The following is a 26,069-nucleotide window of genomic DNA, read 5'->3' as shown; positions in this document are numbered from 1 at the left end:
TGAGTGTAGGCATGACCGCCAGTCTGTCTGTCAGTCTGTTAATATTAAAGTCGTATATTTGTCTCTCTCACTCTCCCTATCCATCTCTCCCTCCCCCCCCCCTCTCTCCCTCCCTCCCTCCCTCCCTCCCTCTCCCTCCCTCCCTCCCTCCCTCACTCCCTCCCTCCCTCTCTCTACATGTACCCATTGCAGCTATTATTCATAACAAAGGCAAGTGGATTGGGATAAGAATTTATTCTTTCAAATCAACATAATCATTTTAAAGTTAAGTAAGAATTTTAAACTAATGTAAACGCTTTTCGTTGAACAGGTCTAACATATAAACAGCCAAACGTAGATCTCGAACGCTATAATAAATATTGACATACATAGCTTCTTGTATATGTCATTACGTCATTAGTCGTTATGACTAAACACCGAAAAGTACAAAAAGCAAGGAAACGTTTTTCGCAAGATCTGTGCTTTTCGCGCTTTTTGGTGTTTAGTCATACTTGTCATAAGGTATAAGGTGGAATTGGTCGGCATACAATTACAAAGCAGTTTTTATAAATGAAAATGATAAATACTGACAAACATCACAGGAAATAAATAATAGAAATGTACACGTTTAGATCTTGTCAGTATCCAAGGGCAAAGACAACTTTACGGCCTATAATTTAAAGTATCTGTTGTACAAACATGTGAACTTTGGGTTCCATGGGCTATGGTCTAACGGTCTGAGTTTTGACACAAGTGACAAAACTGCGGGCATTCCTACCATTGCAACTTCCATTCTAGATCGGTACTGATGATGACATTTGCTGAATGTTATTACCATTTGAAGTTCTACAATTATTAGCATTGTTTAGTGATGGAATTATGATGATTCCTTGTAATCAAGAAAACGTGTTTTTCTGCGTCTGAGTCTAGACTTGGACTTAAAGCTGTTCATTGGTAAACTAACCATGGTCCCTGATGACCCATATTAAGTTTGTATCATTCAAAAGGATTTGATGTGTTACTACCGAAACACATATTAAAAGCAGGATTTTTTGGTCTTGAATGATTGCAGATGAGGTCATCTAATGGATGAATTCAATTGAAATAGAGACTTAAAGCTGCACTCTCACAGACTGGACGTTTTGACAACTTTTTTTATGTTTTGTCTTGAAACGAGCCAATTTACGGAAACCAGTTATATAAGACTGCTGACAAAAAAAATAGATCGCAGATTTTTAATTTAAGTTAAAAGAAAAAAAAAAGTCAAAATGTTCAATCTGTGGGAGGTCAGCTTTAAAGAAATATCTAACTTACTCATTTTCTAAATGTCAACTCGATATGATAATTATATTTTATTGATGACATCACGTGTTCCATTAGTCATAACGTCCGAAACAGAAACGGTCAGAGCTTTTTGAAGTGTACAAAATAAAATAAATATGATATCTTGCTTCCACGATAGAGCAAATGATTGTTAAGTAGGCTATTCGACAAAGAAAGGGTGTAATTTAAAGTTCATAAGTGTCAAACACGCCTTGAAGATAATATCAATGAATAAACTTGATATCAGTGTTTTAACCAATTGCCAATTATACTATTCTACAAATAAATGGGCAAATTCTTAAATTCATTACTGTCCAATATAATATCAACGAATAAGCGTTATATCATTGTTGTATTGAACTATCAAATATTACCCGTGAACTGATATCGAATATCATATAAGAGTCGTATTACATGTGAAAATACACGTGATTTTATATACGTAGGCGATATTGCACATTGAATTTTTACATAGTCACATCAGTTCAAAGTGTCCATTTTCACTTCAAATATGACCGAATATTCGGCCACATATATACAGAAAGGCATATCACTTCTCAGTTCGATAAATCGTCTTGAAGTATCACTGAGATTTATTGTCTTAACACAAAATGCAACATTTAAACCCCCCTGTCATATTTGGAATGCGTTTTGTAAGGTTATATTACATTAAATATGATACTTCATCACGTTTACACATTTCTTCTTCCGTAAAAGAACAATCAATCCCCTTGGCTTGATAAGGCTTTTAACCATTCGGCAGTTGGCAGGTTCTGACATCCAAGGTAGTGCTCGCGCAATTCTTGATCGGAAAACTCCGGAGTGACGTCACAAGGGGCGCCGAAGATTGTCGAGTGGACTCGTCCTTGTTCGCCTTCACGCATGATTGGAGAGGATTGTTTTATGGCGTTAGCAGTATGCTGGAAAATTTAAAAAAAAATAGTAATACAATATTGAGAACAGACTATGTATAAAATGTTTTTTACTTATTTGAACATTTTTTATATAAATGCTGTGTCCCGCTTTTCGAAGAAAACAAAAGCAGACACTATTTACAAATACAACGTGCACATCAAGTAACGTAATGGGAAACGCATGTATGCAATAGATTTTACGTTGTTCATGTATCAACCAACAAGCTTGTATTTGAAGTCAATTAAATGACCTGAAGTAATTTCTTTATGCCTAAGAAAGCCTCGTTCGCTACGCTTACTCTGCCCACTCTTATTCATTAAGAAATTACATCATGCCATCTTACTATTACTTATATACAGCCAATGACATTGTAGATAGGCACTCATTAGGTACTAGGCTTTATCATTGAGTATTTGAGCTTTCACGGGAGTTTTAAGGTCCACCTATTGACACAGAATCCTTGTGTAAGATTTTGAAACAACAATTTGTCAGCGAATGGTTTTGTATTCTAAGTCAGTTAGATGACGTGAAATAAAATCATAGTTATTAAGAAAGACTAAATCGCTTCTCTCTCTCCGTCCACTCTTATTCATAAAGATTTTACTTCATGTCATATTGCAATTAAGTAACCATCCAAAAAAATGTCATACCTCGTGGACTTGGCGACTACATTGTTTCCGGTGGTTTGCCTTTACCCAGTGAAGCGTGTAATCGTCATTGTAAGCATACTCGTTATCCCGGCCACTAGCGAACACTAGAACGTTCTTGTGAGCCGCAGATCCTCGGAACGCTGCCGCCACCTCCCCAGCATAGGACTGATCTATAAGGTTAAACACAACCAATTTAATAGTCATCAGCTATAATCAAAACTTTCGATCGTCGAGAATTTAATGTACATATATATGGGTATCATTTCAGTGGCTCGTGAACGGACAGAAAATCTGATGTAAATTTTATTCACTGAACTTTTTTTTCAAAAATCAACATACAATAATATATTCCATCAATGTTTAATAATCTCAATAACCAGTTTGTCAGAAAAGTAGACCTAGTTTTAAATATGGGTACGGGCATCAACGTTCAGCGCTTCTTATCCAGCAAAACAGCGCCAAAATATACATGTATTCCATTGTAATATATTGGGTCGTGACGTCATAATGATCTACAAATGTACATATATTCCACTGTCATATATTAGTTCATGACGTCATAATGATATACAAATGTACATAATTTTATATTTCATTGTCATATACTGGGTCGTGACGTCATAATGATCTAAAAATGTACATATATTCCATTGTCATATATTAGGTCGTGACGTCATAATGATCCACAGATGTACATTTCTAGCACACCGGATAGGCATTTCCGGTGACGTCAGCCGTGCTGGAAAATCCCATCTGGCATTCCCCCATGCCAGATGAGTCACGCGCTGTGACGTAATACTTTTTATTTCTTTTATTATATACTTTAAGTAACCATAATTATGAGATTTCAATAGATGAGTTTCATAAACATTAACTTTGCAAAAATATATCTTCACAACAAATTGAAATAACCCTTCAAAGACTTGATATCGAAGGAACTTATTGACGTTTACAGTGAATAAAAATTACTGCGCGTCATGACGTCAGTAAACATTATCGCACGCGCTTTTTGGCGAAATGTACAAAAATAAGCTTTTTATGCAGCTTCTTCAAAAAAAAAATAATTAAGGTATGCTAGAAAAAATATCTATCATGTGTATCCGTTCCGGATAGAAAAATCCGACCCTCGGGCACGCTGCGTAGCCGGTAACTCGGCAAGCCTCGTTACCAGGCAACGCAGGTGCCCTCGGGTCGGATTTTTCTATCCGGAACGGGAACACATGACAGATATTATTAATATTCCATTGTCATATATTTGAGTCGTGACGTCATAATGATCTACTAAATTCCTGGTTTTCAAGAAGGACAACTGTTTTTGTTAATGTTTAGTTCATGTATTAGAAACTAAATGAGTATAATTAAGAGAAGGGCTGCTATAAGTAAAACAATGAAAACTACTTGTTACTAACCATTATTCTATCAGAAAGCCCAAAGATTGGGGTCAAACACATACCAAACTGGGGTCAAACACATACCAAACAAGAGTCACAGCGCTATAAGACACCAAACAGTATACGAATAACTAAAAAAAACCTTCAGATAACAATCGATAACAATCGACACTACTCAGCCATTTTCCATCGAAAATAACCTCGGATGTTTATGGACGATTTACAGTGTAAGAAACCTTTACATTTTATCTACGCTGCATGTAGATCGCGTAGTAATTTCAATTTGACAGTGCAATGTAATGACTTTACTGGAGTTTATTAATGTTTTTTTTCTCGAACTACTTCTACTGATGTACCGGCATACATCCGATAATGTTTTCGATGGGAAATGGCTGAGGAGTTCCGAAAGTGGAGATCGGCGACCGACCGAGTCTTAACGGAGTTTAAAACACTGGATACGTACCTATAACCACGTGGACAGACCGTGCCTGACAGTTCGAGAGGTCCGATAACAACTCGTCGATGGGGTATTGCTCTCCTTCGCTGGCCTAGAAGTATTGAAAGTGAAAGTTAGGAAACATTCCAAAAATACCATTTCTCTCTTTTATTTTAATGTTGTTTTCTCTTGTTCATCCTTGAATGTTGATACCAATAGTTCAGTCCGCATTTTGCCATTGGGGCCATAATAAAAAAACTTTGTTTCGCCTAACCGGACACACATTTTGAGATGTGAGTGGGTAGGTTGGATTTTGTTATTGTTTATTAACTTCCTTACCATACAATTTCTTAATGGAAAACGAAACCAAAATAGTGTTTTATTGGCATGATTCAATGAATCGTGACTTAGAACATTTATGTACATTTAATCTGATGGAATGCGTCACAATGGCTTTCCCATGACATCACCAAAGCAATGAAATTAATAAATAAATGTGATGTCATCGAGTTAAAATACTGCATACATTGGCATGTGCCAGTAAATGTGACCTCATGATTTACTCACAATGCCATCCCCGTCCACGTCCCACAGTAGAGCGGTACCGTCCGTCTTCGCGGGGCTGTTCATATACAGAACCAAAGCGTCCACGCAGTGTATTGTTGCGCACATAGTCTGAAGGTGATACCGGAAGGCCAGCTTCATAGCAGCCGGAAGTACCTGATGAGGGTGCTCCCCTGGCACTGGAAATAAATTAATAGGACGTCATCAACGAGATTAAAATGAATCATGTTTCAAAGTGAATGTTAACGTTCACATAGACCATGTGTGATCATTGCCTTAATCATCTTTGGGCGATGACATGCGGTTAATTTAAATGAGATATAACGTGATTAATTGTGTTGGTTGACATTCTGTTGCGACAGCAGATTTGACTTCTATTAGTTTTTCTTTAAACTTAACTTTTTCAAACATTTAGTTTGATCATCTTTGGGATCGCACGTGCATGGATATTTAGTAATGATTATAAATGTCCGAACCTGAAGACATATCCCCATTTTCACAACGCGTTTCGACTTCCTCTATTCTTTATCAGGTGAAAACAACTTTGATTTATTTGAGGAATGAATTGCGTGATTGGTGTCATTATCCGGGATATGAACGCAGTTGGGCTGGTTAAAGGGAGTCCATGCGTACTATACCCAGCTCAATGGCGTTCATATCCCCGATAATTACATCAATCACGCAATTCATTACTTATATTTGCACCGTTTGTTCATGTTTTTTTTCTTCAGAATTGTTTAAAAGCACTTCATATTATTTAAGAAAACCTTACAGTAATTCTTTCTCAGCCATTCTATAAATAGAACAACCCGACCGTAACCGTAAGCAGTTTATCATATTACGTCGCAATAACTCGGGGAAAAAATAAATCACTTCAAATCACTTTAAAACGTTATATTGAAACGCTAATTACAACAATACATTTTACATTTTATTTATAATTAACACTTTCCAACAAGTTTATATTGGCCTTCTGACACAATACAAACAATAACAAAATAAAACTATTTCAATGATGAATTCGAGCCAAGCGAGTTCGAGCCAACGGGGTTCGACTGTATATTTATTATCTAGGTTATCACTGATGCATTATGGGGGTACTCAGATAGATAATCATTTGTTTCTACGAAGCGAATCAGCGCTGAAGAGTTAAAATCATATAACTGACTCATTTCTGCAAATGAAGGAGGGAGCACGGTCTTTAATTGTTCACTTTTTTTTTTTAAATTTCCTCTATTTTGACATAAAGGTCATCTTCCTAACATTTATTATATCTGCGATGAGGTGATTTGGGTACTTGTTATTTAGTACAAGTTACTATTCCCATATAATTATTTATATGTGCGGGGATATTTTTTTACATTTTGGTATTTAATAGGGGGTAGGCTATGGGTGTGTGGCAGAACCAAGCACCCTGCCATCACTGCAAATGCTGAGGCTGATACTTCCACCCATCCCCCCCCCCCCATCCCCAACCCCTTCCAAAAAAGACCAAAAAAAAACACAACACAGTGTTGTTACTTGAACATCTGAAGACATTAATTTTGATTGTTACAATTAAAAAACAAACCTTCACTCGACAACTTATGTCTTATCTTATGTCTTTTCAAATTCAAATATATAATGCTTTAATCTGACCCCCCAAACCCGGTTTATTAATTGTTGTTTTTTATATTATAATTATATTATATTATATTGTAATATAATGTCTACCTCTATTCATATGTATAATGTGTTGAGCGTAATAAAGGAAAGAAAGAAGACAGCCAACGAGTAAGCTTCATCCAATGATGTCAATTATTCATTACAATCAGAAACAAAGCGCCACCAGAACATTAAAGTCTTTATTGTTGTCACTTAGAAGGGCAAACGCCATTTGAAGTGTCGAACTTCAAAAGCTAGTGATGTTAATGGCTTAATCGATGGCTACGACTCCCCTGATTTCCATGGTTTTAAAGTGGTGACGGCGCTGGCTTTTAGACCTGCGTGGATTGGATCAGTAGTTCAAAGCCCAGGTAGTATCTATCAAATACAGATTACACTACAAAAGGCCACAGATGATAGAAACATACCGGACACATAAACAAAGTGTTGTGGTTTCTGATCCCCTATAAGAATACATTTTGTACCCTTTTACGTATTGAAATTCCAAATAATGTCCACGTTCATTTCATTCGGAACACCTCGGTCATTTTCCAAAAAAGAAAAGAAAAAAAAGTTAAGTTGCTAAATCGAAAATCACTACGCGATCTACTTGCTGCTCAGTTAAACGCAATTCAAATACTTCTGACATTGCAAACCGTCCATATGCATCCGAGGTTATTTTCGTTTGAAAATGGCTACGTACAGTTAAGGCGCACAGTCGATCAAGTAAGCAAACTGTTCTATTGTTTATCCCTGTTGCAAAGCAACGCATATACCGAAAATTGCGAACGTTAGCCGCAAGCGTATACTAACTCCTTAAATTAACTCAGAGCTAAACTCAATGGCAGTTTTCACAAAAGGAAAGCAACCTTTTCCCTTAGTCGTGTTAACATGTATCGGGAACCACTCATTATTTCCTTTGCCTAACCAGTGTAAATTCATTAAGATCAAAAACGGCGACACAAACGCCGCGCTTTTGATCTTTGTTTTTGAAGTCTGCCGACCCAAAGGTAAACTACGTGATCCACTGCGGTAGCCTGTCTTACTGTTCGATACTGATCAAAGAGAACCGATCAAATCAAAATTAGACATGTCTATTGATCTCGAACTGTTTCTGAATTTATCTGAAGTACATAGCAATATATTACGAATTTAAATCGTCCCATCCTTACGGAAAACTGGGAAACTTACGTTTAGTTTTGTAAAAAAAAGTGTTTTCGAGTGACTCGAATATTTATTTTTCTTTAACAAAATACATTAATCCAATGGCTACAATAGATAAATGTTGACCAAGTGTTTAAGTATAGCTTTGTCAATCCTTAACAAATAGAGGTGAATTTGTGTTTCAAGTGGATCAGTTGTATTTAAATGTTATTTTCGTTCAAACTTAATCTCGGTCTAAATGTCAAATTTTCTTGTATTGTGTACTGAAACTATAAGCTTAACGTTTTCTTTTTAAAATCATAAGTACATGTTTTAAAAGTCTGAAAAAGAATACCAATAAACTAGTTTAACGTTAGCCATCAATCAATAGATGCAAAGATGTGTGCGTTAAAGGGACTTGCTCATGTCTTTGACCAAATATTTGTTGTTTTTTTCTTTTACAAACACTAATTTTATAATTATTTTACTCTATGATACCGAAATTGCCGAAAAAGTGCGACTCAAGTATACAAAACACCCAGTTTAAGAGGAGAGCGAACCCAAGCCGGATCGATCAAGATATGTTTAGAAAACCAACAGCAAAACCGCTCGCCTACTAGGGCTTTTAATATAACATTAAGCCTTTTTTCGAACAACGTTACTAACGCTATTTAAAATCAAGGACTTCAAAGACAATAGTTGAGCATATATCAACATTTGTTACACTTATTTTCATCATAAAATGTGTTGTTGTTTTCAAAACATGAGCGAGTCCCTTTAAGGAAATGAAATATTCTGAGCTGAGTCTGACTCTTAAATCGATAGAGAATATGATCTACAAAATCATTTCTTATGACTGAGACTGAATTGAGTCTATAAAAATGTACCTTAATTTGTAAGTATTAATAGCATTATTTAAAAAAAAAAACTTTTGGCATTTATATTTATGATGTATATTTCTCAATCTTAATATAAACGCTAGGAAAAAATACCCGAAGGGCAAGACTCGTACAAAAGACAGCCTAGAATAGTAAGATTTTATTTCATTTGCGAATTAGGCTTTTGGGTGTATCTACGGTTTGAAATTGCCAGATGCATTCCATTTGCTTTGCCAATTTACTGACTGAGCAAGCATCAAATGAACCGTTCAATCATAATAGAAGGTGTGCAATCTTTTACAAACAACAAATAAAACAGCACAAGCACATTTTAAATATCGTCAAAGAGTATTGTCCGATCTGGTTGCTGACTCTACAGTGAAAAAAAGTATATTTGTCATGTACACTGAGGCTAATAATGAATATCTGCATGTGTAAAACAAATAATCTTGTTCAACATTCAAATAGGCTGAACTCGCATAGAAGTGGATAACTTACTCGTGTGAAAGATATGGTTAGTCGTAACCACTACATACGTAATCATAGGAACGAAAGTGTAAGTCGTAGCCACGACATATTAAGTCATTGGAACGAGAGTGGTAGTCGTAGCCATGACATATTTAGTCATTGGAACGAGATTGGTAATCGTAGCCATGACATATAATGTCATTGTAACGAGAGTGTTAGCCGTAGCCACGACATATTTAGTCATTGGAACCAGAGTGTTATTCGTAGCCATGACATATTAAGTCATTGGAACGAGAGTATTAGTCGTAGCCACAACATATTTAGTCATTGGAACGAGAGTGTTAGACGTAGCCACGACATATTAAGTCATTGGAACGAGAGTATTAGTCATAGCCACGACATATTAAGTCATTAGAACGAGAGTGTAAGTCGTAGCCACGACATATTAAGTCATTGGAACGAGAGTGTTAGTCGTAGCCACGACATATTAAGTCATTGGAACGAGAGTGTTAGACGTAGCCACGACATATTAAGTCATTGGAACGAGAGTGTAAGTCGTAGCCACGACATATTAAGTCATTGGAACGAGAGTGTTAGTCGTAGCCACGACATATTAAGTCATTGGAACGAGAGTGTTAGTCGTAGCCACGACATATTTAGTCATTGGAACGAGAATGTTATTCGTAGCCACGACATATTAAGTCATTGGAACGAGAGTGTTAGTCGTAGCCACGACATATTAAGTCATTGGAACGAGAGTGTTAGACGTAGCCACGACATATTAAGTCATCGGAACGAGAGTATTAGTCATAGCCACGACATATTAAGTCATTAGAACGAGAGTGTAAGTCGTAGCCACGACATATTAAGTCATTGGAACGAGAGTGTTAGTCGTAGCCACGACATATTAAGTCATTGGAACGAGAGTGTTAGTCGTAGCCACGACATATTAAGTCATTGGAACGAGAGTGTTAGTCGTAGCCACGACATATTTAGTCATTGGAACGAGAGTGTTAGTCGTAGCCACGACATATTAAGTCATTGGAACGAGAGTGTTATTCGTAGCCACGACATATTAAGTCATTGGAACGAGAGTATTAGTCGTAGCCACGACATATTAAGTCATTGGAACGAGAGTGTTAGTCGTAGCCACGACATATTAAGTCATTGGAACGAGAGTGTTAGTCGTAGCCACGACATATTAAGTCATTGGAACGAGAGTGTTAGTCGTAGCCACGACATATTAAGTCATTGGAACGAGAGTGTTAATCGTAGCCACGACATATTTAGTCATTGGAACGAGAGTGTTAGTCGTAGCCACGACATACTTAGTCATGGGCACGAGTTAGTAAGTCGTTGCTACGACATACTTAGTCATTGGTACGAGATGACTTAGTCTGATGAACGAGACATTATGTGGTGGCCACGAGATAAAAAGCAATATGCATTGTCACGGTATAAAAAATATTATTGATAGTTTCTAACCAATATAAAGAATGATGTGACTTGTCTAACAGATTAAGTCAACTTTTCATCATGACATTAAATTTATGTGCGTGTTAATTTATATAGGAAGTGGTTTTCGACGATGAATAAACGCTTCTCATTCCCCGAGGTTGAAAACATGTCGACCATCATTAAGAACGCAAATAACGTATTGTTGAAATCAGTGTATTATATATTTGAGAAAACACATACTAAATAATTATAGTAAATTTATAATCATAGCTTTGTATGTTTCTTTCTTTTATTTTCTTTAATTTAACCATATTTTCACATATTTATATTCAACCCGGCGCCGTCGGAACATGCCTTATTCCCGACGGTCGGTCTACGAAAAACGCAGGGTGAAGATGTCGCCTGGCCATCTCAATACTTTCGTCGGCATTTTCCTTTGATGTTACCGCTTTGCTTTGATACTCATTACAAATATTTCTACAAATCACCGCAATATTTATCAATCATTTCCCTTAGATCTCTGAATATTAAGATCCGATCAATGAGTATATCATCTTTTAAACCTCTTTGATATCGCCGCCGATTTGTTTTTGTTGGTCTGTATTGTTTAATTATCTAGTATGATAAAAGAAAAGAAAAGAAAAACAAACTATTTAACGTGAAGATTTGCATTATAAGGTTTACTCTTTACAGCTGGCTCACTGTATACTTTCATAATCACGCTTAACGTCACACTTGTGTCAACTTCTACTTTATTTATTTCAAATGAAACTGCTGGTTTTATGACTTATGCTTTAAGTGATTGACTTGTGATCTCTCGAGTAATCAATTAATCAGGTCGTTATCACGAGTTTTATGTATAGATAACATATATGATGTTCTTACGCAGTAATAACATGAGCAGTAAATGATATATGATGCATTCAGTAATGGCGTAAATAATAAAAATGTTTTTCAGGTTTTCCGACCTGCCCTATTTGTCTGCCGTCCCTTAATCTCACGATTTATTGCCTTGAGAAATATGAGTTTTATATGATTTTCTTTTTTTATTATATGTAAGAAATGAAGTGATTTCGATTTTAACAATAACAGTGATTAAAAAGATGTTCCAATGCATATAATTTCTTGTTTTTGATAATAAAAAAAAAAAAAAAAAAATAGCAAATAAAAAGAAATGCGGCCTATTTTTCCCATTTTCATTATTATTATTATCTTTTTTTATTTTATTTTTTTTTGGGGGGGGGGAGGGGTGTGATGCATAAAACTGTATCATCTTTTTGCGCCTAAGTATGCGAGAAATCTTGTTATGCTAGGGACGTCACGGACTCGTCCCTCGCCCGTTGAAATTACTAATAACACAAGCTGTTGTTGTTACATTGTCGCGTCTTGTATTTCGCTAAATTAATGTTTTCCCCTCAAAATTGATGTTTCTTCTCATGTATCAATGTATCAAACTAGATGAAAATGTAATCTCGTATCGTTTTTATGAATTTTGAGAAGAAAACAGACATGTTTTCCGTGCAAGTTAAACGAACAAAATATGGGCGAATGTAACAAAAAAAATCGCGTACTTTCCTAAACAGAATTCAGTCAAGGCTACCAAAGAAATAAAGCACTGCTGGTCCGTATTCATATAATCCTTTCTTAAGTCAATTTCCTAAATTAAGTATCTCAAGATAATATGAGATAATAACTGAATATTATCTAATATACTTTATCTTCATTGAATTATTGAAGATAGATGCTTTAAAAAACAAACAACCTTATAAATTTATTTTCATGTTACTATGAACATGTTAAGAAATCGGCTTAGTTAAGAAATTACTTATGACGTTTCATGAATACCAGTGCTGGGGTTGTATTCATAAGAAATCTTAAGTCATTTCTTAACTTAAGTTGATTTCTGAAAATGTTCAGTCAAATTTTAAGAAGAGTAAAAAGTGTTTTGAACACAACACTATGCTTTTTACATGAACTCATGGAGATAAAGTACTAGTAGTTCAGATATTTTTAGTTTTTATATTAAAGGATCAGTTAAACGGGGCGCCGGATATACCGAACCTCTGGATCCGCAAGTGAATAGCGGGCCATAGCGTAAGCGAGCACAGGGGGTATCGACGATGCCTCGCATGAATGTCGAGATATACTCATGTTGGCAAAAAAGATAGTTAAAATCGGTCGAGTTTTGTTATTGAATGCATCGTATGCTTTCTAAATAAACGGTCTTGCTAGTTTTAGATATTAAATATTAGGCGTTCAAAGTTCATGTTAACTCGTCTGTAACGGGGACATAACAAATCAATAACCAGTACAATTATATGAGAGTTCATTGGCGCGGCTGTGTGTCAGGGGTTGGTGCTTGGGGCCTGTTTGAGCCACTTTAACCCGGTATATCTACAAATTCCATATTGAAGACTTACTTTGCACGCCCTCAGCTCCATTCGCGAAGAACACCTTTATGTTACGTCGTTTGAATCCATGTTCTCGTAACATCCAATAAAATAACTCCACATTACGGTGATGGCGTCGCGACGTCGTCAGTCGATTCCAACCGCCGGACAAAATCACCGCTTGGTCACACGTTTCAAACATCCGGCAGCTTGTATGGACTGTCTCGTGAGTCGTAGAACACCTCTGGGTGTTATCTCGGATCGGATTGCATATTAATTCCGACGTTTCTTTAACTGTCCGAAATTCAGGACATTGTCCGAAACCGGCAAAGTTTGACTTGCACTCTAAATGGTTTTCTCGTTTTAATGGGAACGCCTCCGATGACGATATTGATGCTGATGAGCCGTCATTTGGTGTGTCAAAATGAACAACTGGTAAAAAGTTGATTTCACATCGTTTGGCATAATTTCTTCGTCGAAAACGACGCTCCAATGCGTTTTTACAACGTTTTCGTAACGCCATGGTTAAGCAGTGCTGGTTCCCTGAAAAACAAGAATGAAACAGACTTAAACAGAAACCTAAATACTGTATGTCAGAAATAAACCTGCTACGTGTTCTTGTTTTTTTCTTACACTTTTCTACTAAAGACAAAATGATTTTAGGGCAGCCATTGTGTTTTAATGCATTGTGGGTAATACTTGATGCATCCAAATGTATTGTGGGAAAAAGCTAAAGCATTATGGGTCAACCCCATTGCACATGTGTTGCTTAAATTTAGCGATATCGGAATTTTAACAATTCGTTAGCAAGCGCTACGTGAAATGTTGCGATTGTTAATTTGACGAATCGCTGACTTCTAGCGGCTTTCTGATCAATCGGGCCAATATGTATGCTACTATTTGAAATATCTCTAACATACATGATACATTATGTAACATTCATGCTACTATATGTTATCTCACATTCATGTTACTATTAGTTATCTCACATTCATGTTACTATTTTAATTATTTTCTAACATTCATGTTACTATTTTTTAAATTATATAATATTCATGTTACTTTCCGTTACTATTTTAAACATAATCTAACATTCATGTTACTATTTGTTATCTAGCATTCATGTTACTATTTGCTATCTCACATTCATGTTACTATTTGCTATCTCACATTCATGTTACTATTTGTTATCTAGCATTCATGTTACTATTTGCTATCTCACATTCATGTTACTATTTGCTATCTCACATTCATGTTACTATTTGTTATCTAGCATTCATGTTACTATTTGTTATCTAGCATTCATGCGACTATTTGCTATCTCACATTCATGTTACTATTTGTTATCTAGCATTCATGTTACTATTTGCTATCTCACATTCATGTTACTATTTGCTATCTCACATTCATGTTACTATTTGTTATCTAGCATTCATGCGACTATTTGCTATCTCACATTCATGTTACTATTTGCTATCTCACATTCATGTTACTATTTGCTATCTCACATTCATGTTACTATTTGCTATCTCACATTCATGTTACTATTTGTTATTTAGCATTCATGTTACTATTTGTTATTTAGCATTCATGTTACTATTTGCTATCTCACATTCATGTTACTATTGGTTATCTCACATTCATGTTACTATTTGTTATCTAGCATTCATGTTACTATTTGCTATCTCACATTCATGTTACTATTTGCTATATCACATTCATGTTACTATTTGTTATCTAGCATTCATGTTACTATTTGCTATCTCACATTCATGTTACTATTTGCTATATCACATTCATGTTACTATTTGCTATCTCACATTCATGTTACTATTTGCTATCTTACATTCATGTTACTATTGGTTATCTCACATTCATGTTACTATTTGCTATCTCACATTCATGTTACTATTTGTTATCTAGCATTCATGCGACTATTTGCTATCTCACATTCATGTTACTATTGGTTATCTCACATTCATGTTACTATTTGCTATCTCACATTCATGTTACTATTTGTTATCTAGCATTCATGCGGCTATTTGCTATCTCACATTCATGTTACTATTTGTTATCTCACATTCATGTTACTATTTGCTATCTCACATTCATGTTACTATTTGTGTTCTAGCATTCATGCGACTATTTGCTATCTCACATTCATGTTACTATTTGCTATCTCACATTTATGTTACTATTTGCTATCTCACATTCATGTTACTATTTGTTATTTAGCATTCATGTTACTATTTGTTATCTCACATTCATGTTACTATTTGCTATCTCACATTCATGTTACTATTTGTTATCTCACATTCATGTTACTATTTGTTATCTAGCATTCATGTTACTATTTGCTATCTCACATTCATGTTACTATTTGCTATCTCACATTCATGTTACTATTTGTTATCTAGCATTCATGTTACTATTTGCTATCTCACATTCATGTTACTATTGGTTATCTCACATTCATGTTACTATTTGTTATCTAGCATTCATGTTACTATTTGCTATCTCACATTCATGTTACTATTAGTTATCTCACATTCATGTTGCTATTTGTTATCTAGCATTCATGCGACTATTTGATATCTCACATTCATGTTACTATTTGTTATCTAGCATTCATGTTACTATTTGTTATCTAGCATTCATGTTACTATTTGCTATCTCACATTCATGTTACTATTTGCTATCTCACATTCATGTTACTATTGGTTATCTCACATTCATGTTACTATTTGAAACATTACCTTACATTCATGTTACTATATAAGATACTATCTGAATTTAATGTGACCATTTAAAACATTATCTTACATTCATGTCATCATTTCTTAACCAACTTGACTGTAATGTGATATACTAAATAACTTATGATGCTATACAGTGCTTCTTAAATTCGAAATCACGATGTCAAAACAATTTATTCAATATTAAAGGAAAGAGGTCAAAACTAAGAGCGCAATATATTTTATATCTATCTGACGTAAGCTCTTTTTGACGGGTTAAATGATAACAAAACAAGTATTTTTAAACAAGTTAAGTAATTAATCAAATTTATGCATTTTATGTATTTGTTTGATCAAACATATGGTAGTAGATATTGGCAAAATATCAAAGGAATCTACTACAAATTAATTCCAAACACATCAAACACCAACCCAACAGTTACTATCTGTTATTTCGTTTCGCTTATGTCTGTGTTTACAAATATAGAATAATATCTTTAATATCATAAAAAAACTCACACTTGTTAGCATTTAGCGCAGGAATGATACGAATTAATTAAATAGATAAATTTAACGCACAGGTGAAATAAAACTTTCAAATAAAATTATTCTTTTGAAGTGGTTATATGAAAGACACGGTAATTAGTACATCAGTGGAGGATAGCATTAAAGCGTCATTTCTGACGTTTATGAAGTTTTCAAGAAGTTAGGCTGTTATAAGTTCAAAGTAAGGACGGTCATATGCACAATTAATCACATTTTGTTGTGACAGTAACTTCAAATGGATTAACAATCTAGAGTTTATATTAAAGATATTATAAATTGGCTTATCAAGTTATTTAATAATAACTGTCAGTTTGTTACATTTTGAATTAATAAAGGAACTTTTTTAAAGAAAAAAATAACACAAAAAAAATTGCTAACACAGACGTAATTGTGGTATTTTGAATTGTTCAAACGTACATTTGAGCGAGAATGGTCATTTCATTAGATAATTCTCAATACAATGTACTTGAAGGTGGGTGGGGGATTGTCCCCTGCCTGTTTGGAACTGTAAAGTCACGAATGAACCACTTCCAAACATTCTAAACACAAAATTTCAGTCGCATTACGTCAATATTTCATCAGTAAAGAGTTGCGTGTCTTAACGCCATCAACCGCCTTTATTTTATTCCATTAGCACCTGAAGCATTTGCTATTTCGGCAGTCAATATATAGCATTGAAATAATGCCTGTTCGTCACACACAAACTATAAATGCATTTTCGTCACACACAAACTATAAAGTGTGGTATTATATCAGAAAGCAAAAATATACAGTTTTTACGATTTTTCCGCGGAGATGGATTACATCTGAATTGATCCCATTGTTTTGTATGCTAAATGTTTTCTAATGTTCAATACAGCGCACATTAAAGGTATAATTCACTTTACGTTAATGATATTTTTTTATCAAACAACAACACAGACATACTTGATAGAACTTAGGGAAAAGCCAGGTCTCAATGCTGCTGTAGTTGACGTTGTATTGTCTTTTTTATCATTTGTATTTTGCTTGTAAACATATTGTAAGTCACTGTAGCCCTTTTGTAAATAAACGTAATAATAATACCATATCGCATGTATTGATGGGTTGGCATGTCTGGTGTAACATGTATGTTAGGACAAAACCAACACCAACCATTTAATCTTCGTCATATCTCAATCAAACTGAAACATCATATTCGGTTAATGTGGTTTGTAAATAGATAATCACTTGATTCATAATCGACGGATATGGAAATCAAATATTTACAGATTAATCCACGTAAACAGTGATGAATAGTTTAAAGCTAATTTAACAGAATGACTAAGGTACTGTTTTGATACGGTCGACATTAAAGGATTCATGGCTGTGGTCGGGGGCGTCCGGCGTTTGCCCCCTCCCCATCCTCATATTATTGATGAAGTGATCATTTTTTGTATGTCAATATTGGAGAAAGATGTATATCGAGTACACCTGCCAAATCATTCTTGGAGGGGGGAGGGGGGGGGGGTAGAAGGGGTGCATGTGGGACCGAGAAGTTGCGCCCCGTAACGCCTCGTTCATTGACATGCTATCCTGTAATATATATTAATAATTCATCTAGTAAACTGTAAAAAGCATTACTGTTTATTTTATACACCGATTTTAACATTGGGGGAGATGATTTTTACAAATTGGTATGCAACGGCCATATGTTTTGTCGCGGTATTAGGCAAGATGCCGGTATCAATAAAACAATAATCGTACACAGGGGTGGTTATAGGAAGAGGCGTTTGAGGCGGCGCAATTGGGGGGGGGGGAGAGGCGCATTTTCGGACATGCGGTCCCTTCCCAACAACCTTGATATATTTTGTTTTATTAAGGGGTGGGGTTAGAGAATTTGGCTATTTTCATACAACATAGGGACATCTTATTGCCAGTTTAAATGTATGTTTTCGCGAGATAATTACCGTCCAAACATCAGAAAAAATGAATACATCACATACGAGACGTTTAGATACATTTAAGCTACGACAATGTGAAGATAATTATCAGGATGGAAGTCCTCAATGTTAGACCACTAACATACGTCATTCCAGATCTCAAATCTGAAAACTATATCTTGCGATGTTGGCAGTACCTCTTAGACTAGCTGAATTGTGTAAATGTGTTTATTTTGTGAGTGTTTTTTTTCTTTCATTGCATTGTGAAAATAATGATTAAATGCCAACAATTGTGAATTTACCATGATAGTTTTTTTGAAACAAAGAAACAAATCAAAACACCCTTTAAGACTTCATTACACATATTTGTTAAGAGTAAAAATAAATATTGTGAGTTTTAAGTACAATTTTTGTGAAAAAATATACTTTCTGGGGTTTTAGGTCGGAGATAGAAAACTGATCTTGTACTGAACGCCTTCAATGGGATGGTTTTTTGCTAATACAATGTATTGAATTCAAACTCCATAAACAGTCACAATGATCCTGTAACTTGATTAAGTGCTGGGAGTCATGCCACCGCCAATGGGATTGCCGGACAGATTCACTATTAATCCGCATTCAAAGAAGCTCTGACAGCCAAAGTTAGATGAAGCACATTACAAGATAGTCATCATTCAGTTTGATTTAGTTGTTTTTTTAGAAGCTTGCATACGGTTGTAATAGCTAGCAAGTATAGAGCCATTTCGCGCTAAACACTAAGAAAATAAGCATATATGTTTAATTCTCTAAAGCCTGTCGTCTTAATAGTTTAGAAGACAAAAGTAACTATTATTTAATTATGACAAGCTGTTAGAACAAGTTCGGTTCTGCTTTTTCCCTGTCCTTTAATAAAACCGTAACGTTTTTGGTTGTATTTATGCTCTATGTTCACGGGTTTAAAGATAACCGTTACAAAAAAATTAATATAAAAACTATACGATACCGTTTGAAGAAACGTGTAAAGCTTATAATAACACTGTTAAAGCTGAACCTTCACAGAATGACAGTTTGATCTATAGTTTATTTTTGGCTCAAAATAATTCATTTCGGCACCAAAGCCTTCGATGCAGTCATACAAGATAACACACAAAAGAAAATATCCCAATTGTTTGGAAAACTGCCGGAATACTCATTTTTCTTAAAAATTTAGTAACGCTTTAAGCCAAAAAACATAAATTTTCGATCGTTCATATGGCTTATTGTGATCTGATATTTTGTCAGTAGTCATATAGCACTTGTTTCCTGACGTTTACGCAAAAAATGGCACATTCCAAAAATAAAAATAAAAAAAAGTCAAAACGGTAAATCTGTGAGAGTGTGGCTTAACTACTTTAAAGAAGATTCTAGTTTGTTATGAACATGCCAATTTATTAAGAATAAACGCCAATAAAACATGTATTTATACATACGTACCTAAATTCTGGCCGTCCATATTATAACAGTCTCCTGGACTAACACCTTTATCGATATAAAACACCAACACTAAATGTCCAAAATTCGCCGTAGGGAAAGGATCTACAACCATTACGGCGTCATGTGTGTCCGTCCGTGTTAGCTCTTCATCCGGCAATGACGCCCGGTATTTGGCGCCAAAAATTGACGGTGACGCGATGTAAACGTTCATTCTTTGACGTTCGATATCAACCAACTCTTTACACTCGCGTTTAGTTGTAAAAAACGCGTCCATTGTATCAGAGCAGTCCAAATTTTTTATATACGTGTAAGCAACGTCAGCCCAACGTTCTTGTTCCGTCGTGTAACGGAAGTAACTGTCATGACGTTCAGAACTGTTGTCTATGTATTTCATAGAAGCCCCGAGCACGGGGGGCACGAGCAATCCATATCTCGCGGCGATTGCCGATAATATCACTAACTTTAAACCCATCGCAAAAATATACTAATGAAACACCTACGTTTTTTGACGTTAACGTTTATCCCATAAAATTAACTTCACATCCTATAATAGTTTGTAGCTCCGTGGTATCCATAATTTTGATATTATGTCTCGTCTTGTTACTATTTGATAAATTTCATATGATGAGTAAAATATTTGACTCAACGTTGTAGCTAGGTTTTTGTTATAAATATTATACCTAACAAATATATTTCGTTAACAATGAGATATTTATTTTTTCTCGCACAATTTCGCAATTACCTACCGTAGCCTGTAAATAACGGCAGTAAGTCACATAAATTCACTTCAAACGCGTTAATTCAATTAATATGTAAAACAAAACCAGAAATGTTTTCACATTTACATAAGCTAATGATAATTAAGATATATATTTTCAGCGCGATAAAATTCTTCAACTTTTTCTCCGCCTTTTTAGAGTTGTATTTCCATTTGAAACTAAATTCCATGTACCCAACCACATTGGCTGAACTCACTGACTTTCATCAGATAATCCGCACCGTCTTATATATCTTCGCTTAACACAATTCATGCTCCGCTCCGCTTCGCATTTGGTCATTACTAATTCATAGGAGCCAATTTCAAAGGTACCGCGGTTTTATAAAAAGAAACATAATATCAAGGATTTTAATTACAACGTTAATACAATTAAAAGTATGAATCAATCGTATAAAAGCTTTAAGCCAATCGACTCGTGTTACACCTTGTGAAATGAGAAAAACAGTGAAATAACGAATATTGTGAACTGCTGAGCGTTTATCGTACTGCTGTAGTGTAGTATTAAAGTGGCCAGGTACCTGTTTATAAACAGTAGCGGCGGGTCTTTGATGTCTGATTATCAATCAGAGGTAAATTGGCCATGTACTTATAGCGGCCTGGCTCACAGATTTATGGCTAGGCTTGTTTTACAAACAGAAATATTAGAATCATGAAATGAAATGTTATATCCACACATAAATTATCTATTGTTAAAGCTGCACACTCACAGATCGATCGATTGACAATGTTTTTATTGTATTTATTTGTTATGTATAATGGTGTTGAAGGTATAACTTATGTAATGTAACATAACTCACTTACAATACGACGGTCATTTAAATAAAAATAGCAATGCAAACAAACATTTAAAATACTGCACCAGGCAATTGTAAACACGGCTCCCCCAGGTCCGGGAAATAGCGGGGACTTTGACTTTCGGTTCAGAAAACCCCGGGTAAAATCCCCGTCCTGCGGGGACAAACTGCTGGTAAAATCCCCGCCGAATGCATCCCAGGGACATATAAGGTAAGGACAATTCGACGTTATTTTCGGCGCGAAAACAAAACCACCGCATTCACTGCGGGTCTATCTGGAAGGTTAAAGCACGGCACATTTCCCCCGCTTTCCCTCGTATACCCCCGGACATGAGAGTGGGGCGTGGTTACAATTGACTGGTGCATAAGCAGCACATGCTTGCACATTTACAAATGAAACTTTCGAGATAACGACAGTTATCATAGCCTATAATCCACCAGTCAATTGTGACCACGCCCCCCACCTCTAGGTCCGGGGGTATACCGGAGATAGCCGGGGAAATGGTCTGTGTTTTACCTTCCAGGTAAGTGCCGGGTGAATGCGGTGGTTTCGTCTTCGAACCAACACAGCGGGGAATGGGCCTCACCTTGTGTTTCTGGGTGGCGGGGGGATTTGGAGGGGATTTTAACAGCAATTCGTCCCCACAGGACAGGGATTTTACTCGGGCTTGGCTGGATCGGAAATCAAAATCCCCGCTATTCTCCGGACCTGGGGGGGGGGGGCCTGGTTACAACTGACTGGTGCATAATCTTCAGCAAAAAATACCCTAATACATAGAATTGTTATGTTAAACAATTGCGTTAGTGTCTTGATTTCATAAATATATAGAATTGAACTACAAATTGAAACTCAATAACCTCGCAAAATATGCTGTTGTTAAGGTACGCAAAACGATTAAATACCAACCTTTGTAGTTGTAAAATATGTTTTTCATCAAATATTTAAAACAGACAAAGGTGACACCGATGAATGTTTGCAGTTTTTAGTTGATTAGAATGAATCATTTTATGTTTGCAACGATTTTGCTTTAATTGAATATTTTACTTATATTTATAAGCAAAGATCCAACAGCATGAGGCAGCTACTCGTTTGATGCAAATCTTGTAAATCCAGACCTTAAATGTTTCAATTTTCAATAGCGTTGTTAACGCTTTTCACATTTTTATATACTCACTAGTTTTAACGATATATCACTATTTTTAACGTTTGATGGTACGTATTTTAGATGTCTGGCTTTTAAACACTTCGATCTAACTTTCCAAAGCTCCTGTTGAAGGTTAAGGCTGCACTCTCACAGATTTACCGTTTTTCCAACTTTTTTTTATTTTTTTTTGTCTTGGAATGAACCAATTTTTGCGTACATATCTGCAAACCAATGATAAAAGACTGCTGACAAAAGATCAGATCGCAGAATTTCATATTTTCCTTCCAAAATTAACGTTTTATGGCTGAAACCGTTACTAACGGTTTAAGAAAAACGCAAAAACATCGATTTTCGAACGGAAATATGAAAATCTCCGATCTCCGGGAATGGGCCTTACCTCGGGTCCCTGGGGTGCGTGGGCGTTTGGCGGGAATTTTACCAGCAGTTCTTCCCCGCAGGGTGGAGATTTTGCCCGGGCTTGGCTGGACTGAAAGTCAAAGTCACCGCCATTCCCCGGACCTGAGGAGGGGGGGGGGGCGTGGTTTCAATTGACTGGTGCATAACATGGTGTGATTTGACCATAATTACTCTACCATATTGACATGAAAATGTTCTCTAATGACTTGGACATTTTTGTTCACACCGGTAACCACAAATGGGACTTCTCCTACGCAACGTTCAGTTCTAAAAGAACCGCGAGGGTACCGAACTGACCATTTAAGGATTACAACCCACACATGAGCTGATTTTCTTAAAGCTCTAAAACAATAGTGTTAAATGCTGATGCCTGGTTATCTTGAAAAGGTGATAATTCAATTTTGGCAAACTACAGAAAAAAGAGCGGTTGCAGCTCGCCGCAGGCCGCAGGAAAAGGGGGCCCGGCCCGTTATATCGTGATTTTTGGTGCATCCGTCAGAATCGAATTTCGTTAAATAAATGAACAGAAAAAAAATCCATTGTCATAAGCCCACACAAACGAATTCTACTGTATAGTAGAACTATATTTTTGGTACGGTATCATTTCAAAAGTATTTCCTTGCCAATTACTTATATGAACAATAGATAACAAACGATGTATTTAAATATACATATATTTAAAGGTTATTGCAGTTCGTACCTCGGCCATTTTTTCTACTGAAATCGGACATGGAATGAACATATTTCGCAATCTTACAAGGCCAAAAAGAGCTTATATAATTTGGGTATAAATGTTGTATGCCATGTCTGTGCACATAAAACCTTTCAAGTGATACTAAAAGCATATGCTCCCCAAGCATAAGTTTTTACGCTTTTGTGGGCCAGGTACCTTAAATTACAGAACACCAATTTAAAACTCTCATTCAAGAATTTGTGAAATGCTTTCTGTGATAACCATTCTGTGATTGTAGATATGGTTCATTGTGCCGAAGTTTGTTTTTGATAAGACAACCAGACCACCTAGTTGGTTGAAAATAAGCAATGGAAATTTTGTCGACATCAAACAAAATAGCATTGCCATGATGGGGAAATAATACTAGCATATGTTAAGTAATGCTTTTTTACGATTAGCTATATATATATATGCTCTGTTCTACGCGATAATGTTGTTCTCAATTTAATATAATGGTCGTACCTGGGACCATTAAAAAAGCTTCATAGTAAATAGTTTCAAAATAGTGAACATGTTCGAAATTTTAACCATATATTATTATTTGTATCGAGCTTAATAAGTATAAGGATAAGAAATATATTGTATACTGGCCCTGGTTTTGCACAGCCATAAATGAAAATAGCATCAAGGGAAACAATTGAAAATACTGGTACACCAGAATTGCCTTGTCACCCTTAGTTACGAACATACAATTCTCAGTGTGTGTATACAACGTGATAAATGACGTCATGTATGCTACGTCAGACGGCAATATTTTGCTTAAAATGAACACTTAAAACAAAGCTAACTTTTGTTTTACTACACCAATTTAAATGAAACAAAGTGCAGTCTATGCCGTTTAAAGAGCCCCGCCTTCGTTTTATTATCGGAGTTTGATAAGTTGATTAGTTTCATCAAACACTTCGACAAAACTATTTCCAAAATAATGTTTTGACAGTGCTCCGTCAGACGGCCGTATTGTGAAAAGGTTTGTCGAAGTGTTTTAAGAAACTAAACTCTCAATCTAACTAATTTAACGGTAAAAGACCGAAGTCGGGGTTCCGTAAGCGGCATAGACTGCGCTATGTTTATTTGAAAATGGTGAAGAAAAAGTGAAGTTATCTTTGTTTAAAGTCTTCATTCGAAGCAAAATTTTGCCTTCAGACGTAGCATTTATGACGCTATTTATCACGTGGTATACACACACTGATTATGTTAACGAACCCACATGCAACCCTACTAAACGCTAGCTCCACCACGTATCGTTAGTCCAAAGAAAATGAGCTATCGGGAGAAAAGCTCCTGAAACCACTGTTCGTATAATATTGAAACGAAATAGCAGTACACCTGTAGTAAAAGTTTTATTCATTTTACATCGACCTTTGAACAAGTTATAACAATGCTATGCGAGAGTGTGTTCTTGTGTAGTGGGGGACCCGGAGTACCCGGACACCACCATTGTTGTCCGGATTGGTGACCACATGCGCTCAGGCCGGGAATCGAACCTGGGTCGGCTAGGTGAGAAGCGAATGCGCTAACCTCAGGCCGGGAATCGAACCTGGGTCGGCTAGGTGAAAAGCGAATGCACTAACCTCAGGCCGGGAATCGAACCTGGGTCGGCTAGGTGAGAAGCGAATGCGCTAGCCTCAGGCCGGGAATCGAACCTGGGTCGGCTAGGTGAGAAGCGAATGCGCTAACCTCAGGCCGGGAATCGAACCTGGGTCGGCTAGGTGAGAAGCAAATGCGCTAACCTCAGGCCGAGAATCGAACCTGGGTCGCCAAGATGAGAAGCGAATGCGCTAACCTCAGTCCGGGAATCGAACCTGGGTTGCCAAGACGAGAAGCGAATGCACTAACTTCAGGCCGGGAATCGAACCTGGGTCGGCTAGGTGAGAAGCGAATGAACTAACCTCAAGCCGGGAATCGAACCTGGGTCGGCTAGGTGAGAAGGGAATGCGTTAACCTCAGGCCGGGAATCGAACCTGGGTCGGCTAGGTGAGAAGCGAATGCACTAACCTCAGGCCGGGAATCGAACCTGGGTCGGCTAGGTGAGAAGCGAATGCACTAACCTCAGGCCGGGAATCGAACCTGGTTCGGCTAGGTGAGAAGCGAATGCGCTTACCTCAGGCCGGGAATCGAACCTGGGTCGCCAAGATGAGAAGCGAGTTCACTAACTTCAGGCCGAGAATCAAACCTGGGTCGCCTATGTGAGAAGCGGGTGCGCTAACCTCATGCCGAGAATCGAACCTGGACGCCTAGGTGAGAAGCGAGTGCGCTTACTTCATGCCGAGAATCGAACCTGGGGCACCTAGGTGAGGAACGAGTGCACGTACCTCAGGCCGGGAATCGA

General features: G+C 36.5%; 1 protein-coding gene across 1 annotated transcript; it reads right to left on the bottom strand.

The window, feature by feature from the left end:
- Positions 1 to 227: 227 nt before the first annotated feature.
- LOC128233880 (uncharacterized) lies at positions 228 to 21,056 on the bottom strand. Its single transcript, XM_052947752.1, has 7 exons — positions 20,620 to 21,056; positions 19,874 to 20,476; positions 13,270 to 13,782; positions 5,262 to 5,437; positions 4,722 to 4,806; positions 2,868 to 3,037; positions 228 to 2,222 (listed from the first exon to the last, which is right to left on the bottom strand). Exons 2-7 carry the CDS (start codon positions 20,343 to 20,345, stop codon positions 2,025 to 2,027), a joined length of 1,614 nt encoding a protein of 537 aa, XP_052803712.1. The 5' UTR covers positions 20,346 to 20,476; positions 20,620 to 21,056; the 3' UTR covers positions 228 to 2,024.
- Between the last annotated feature and the right edge of the window lie 5,013 nt (positions 21,057 to 26,069).

This window comes from Mya arenaria, chromosome 1 (assembly GCF_026914265.1).
Source record: "Mya arenaria isolate MELC-2E11 chromosome 1, ASM2691426v1".
In the NCBI taxonomy this organism is placed as follows: Eukaryota; Metazoa; Mollusca; class Bivalvia; order Myida; family Myidae; genus Mya; species Mya arenaria.
This window is presented reverse-complemented; position numbering and strand designations above follow the sequence as displayed.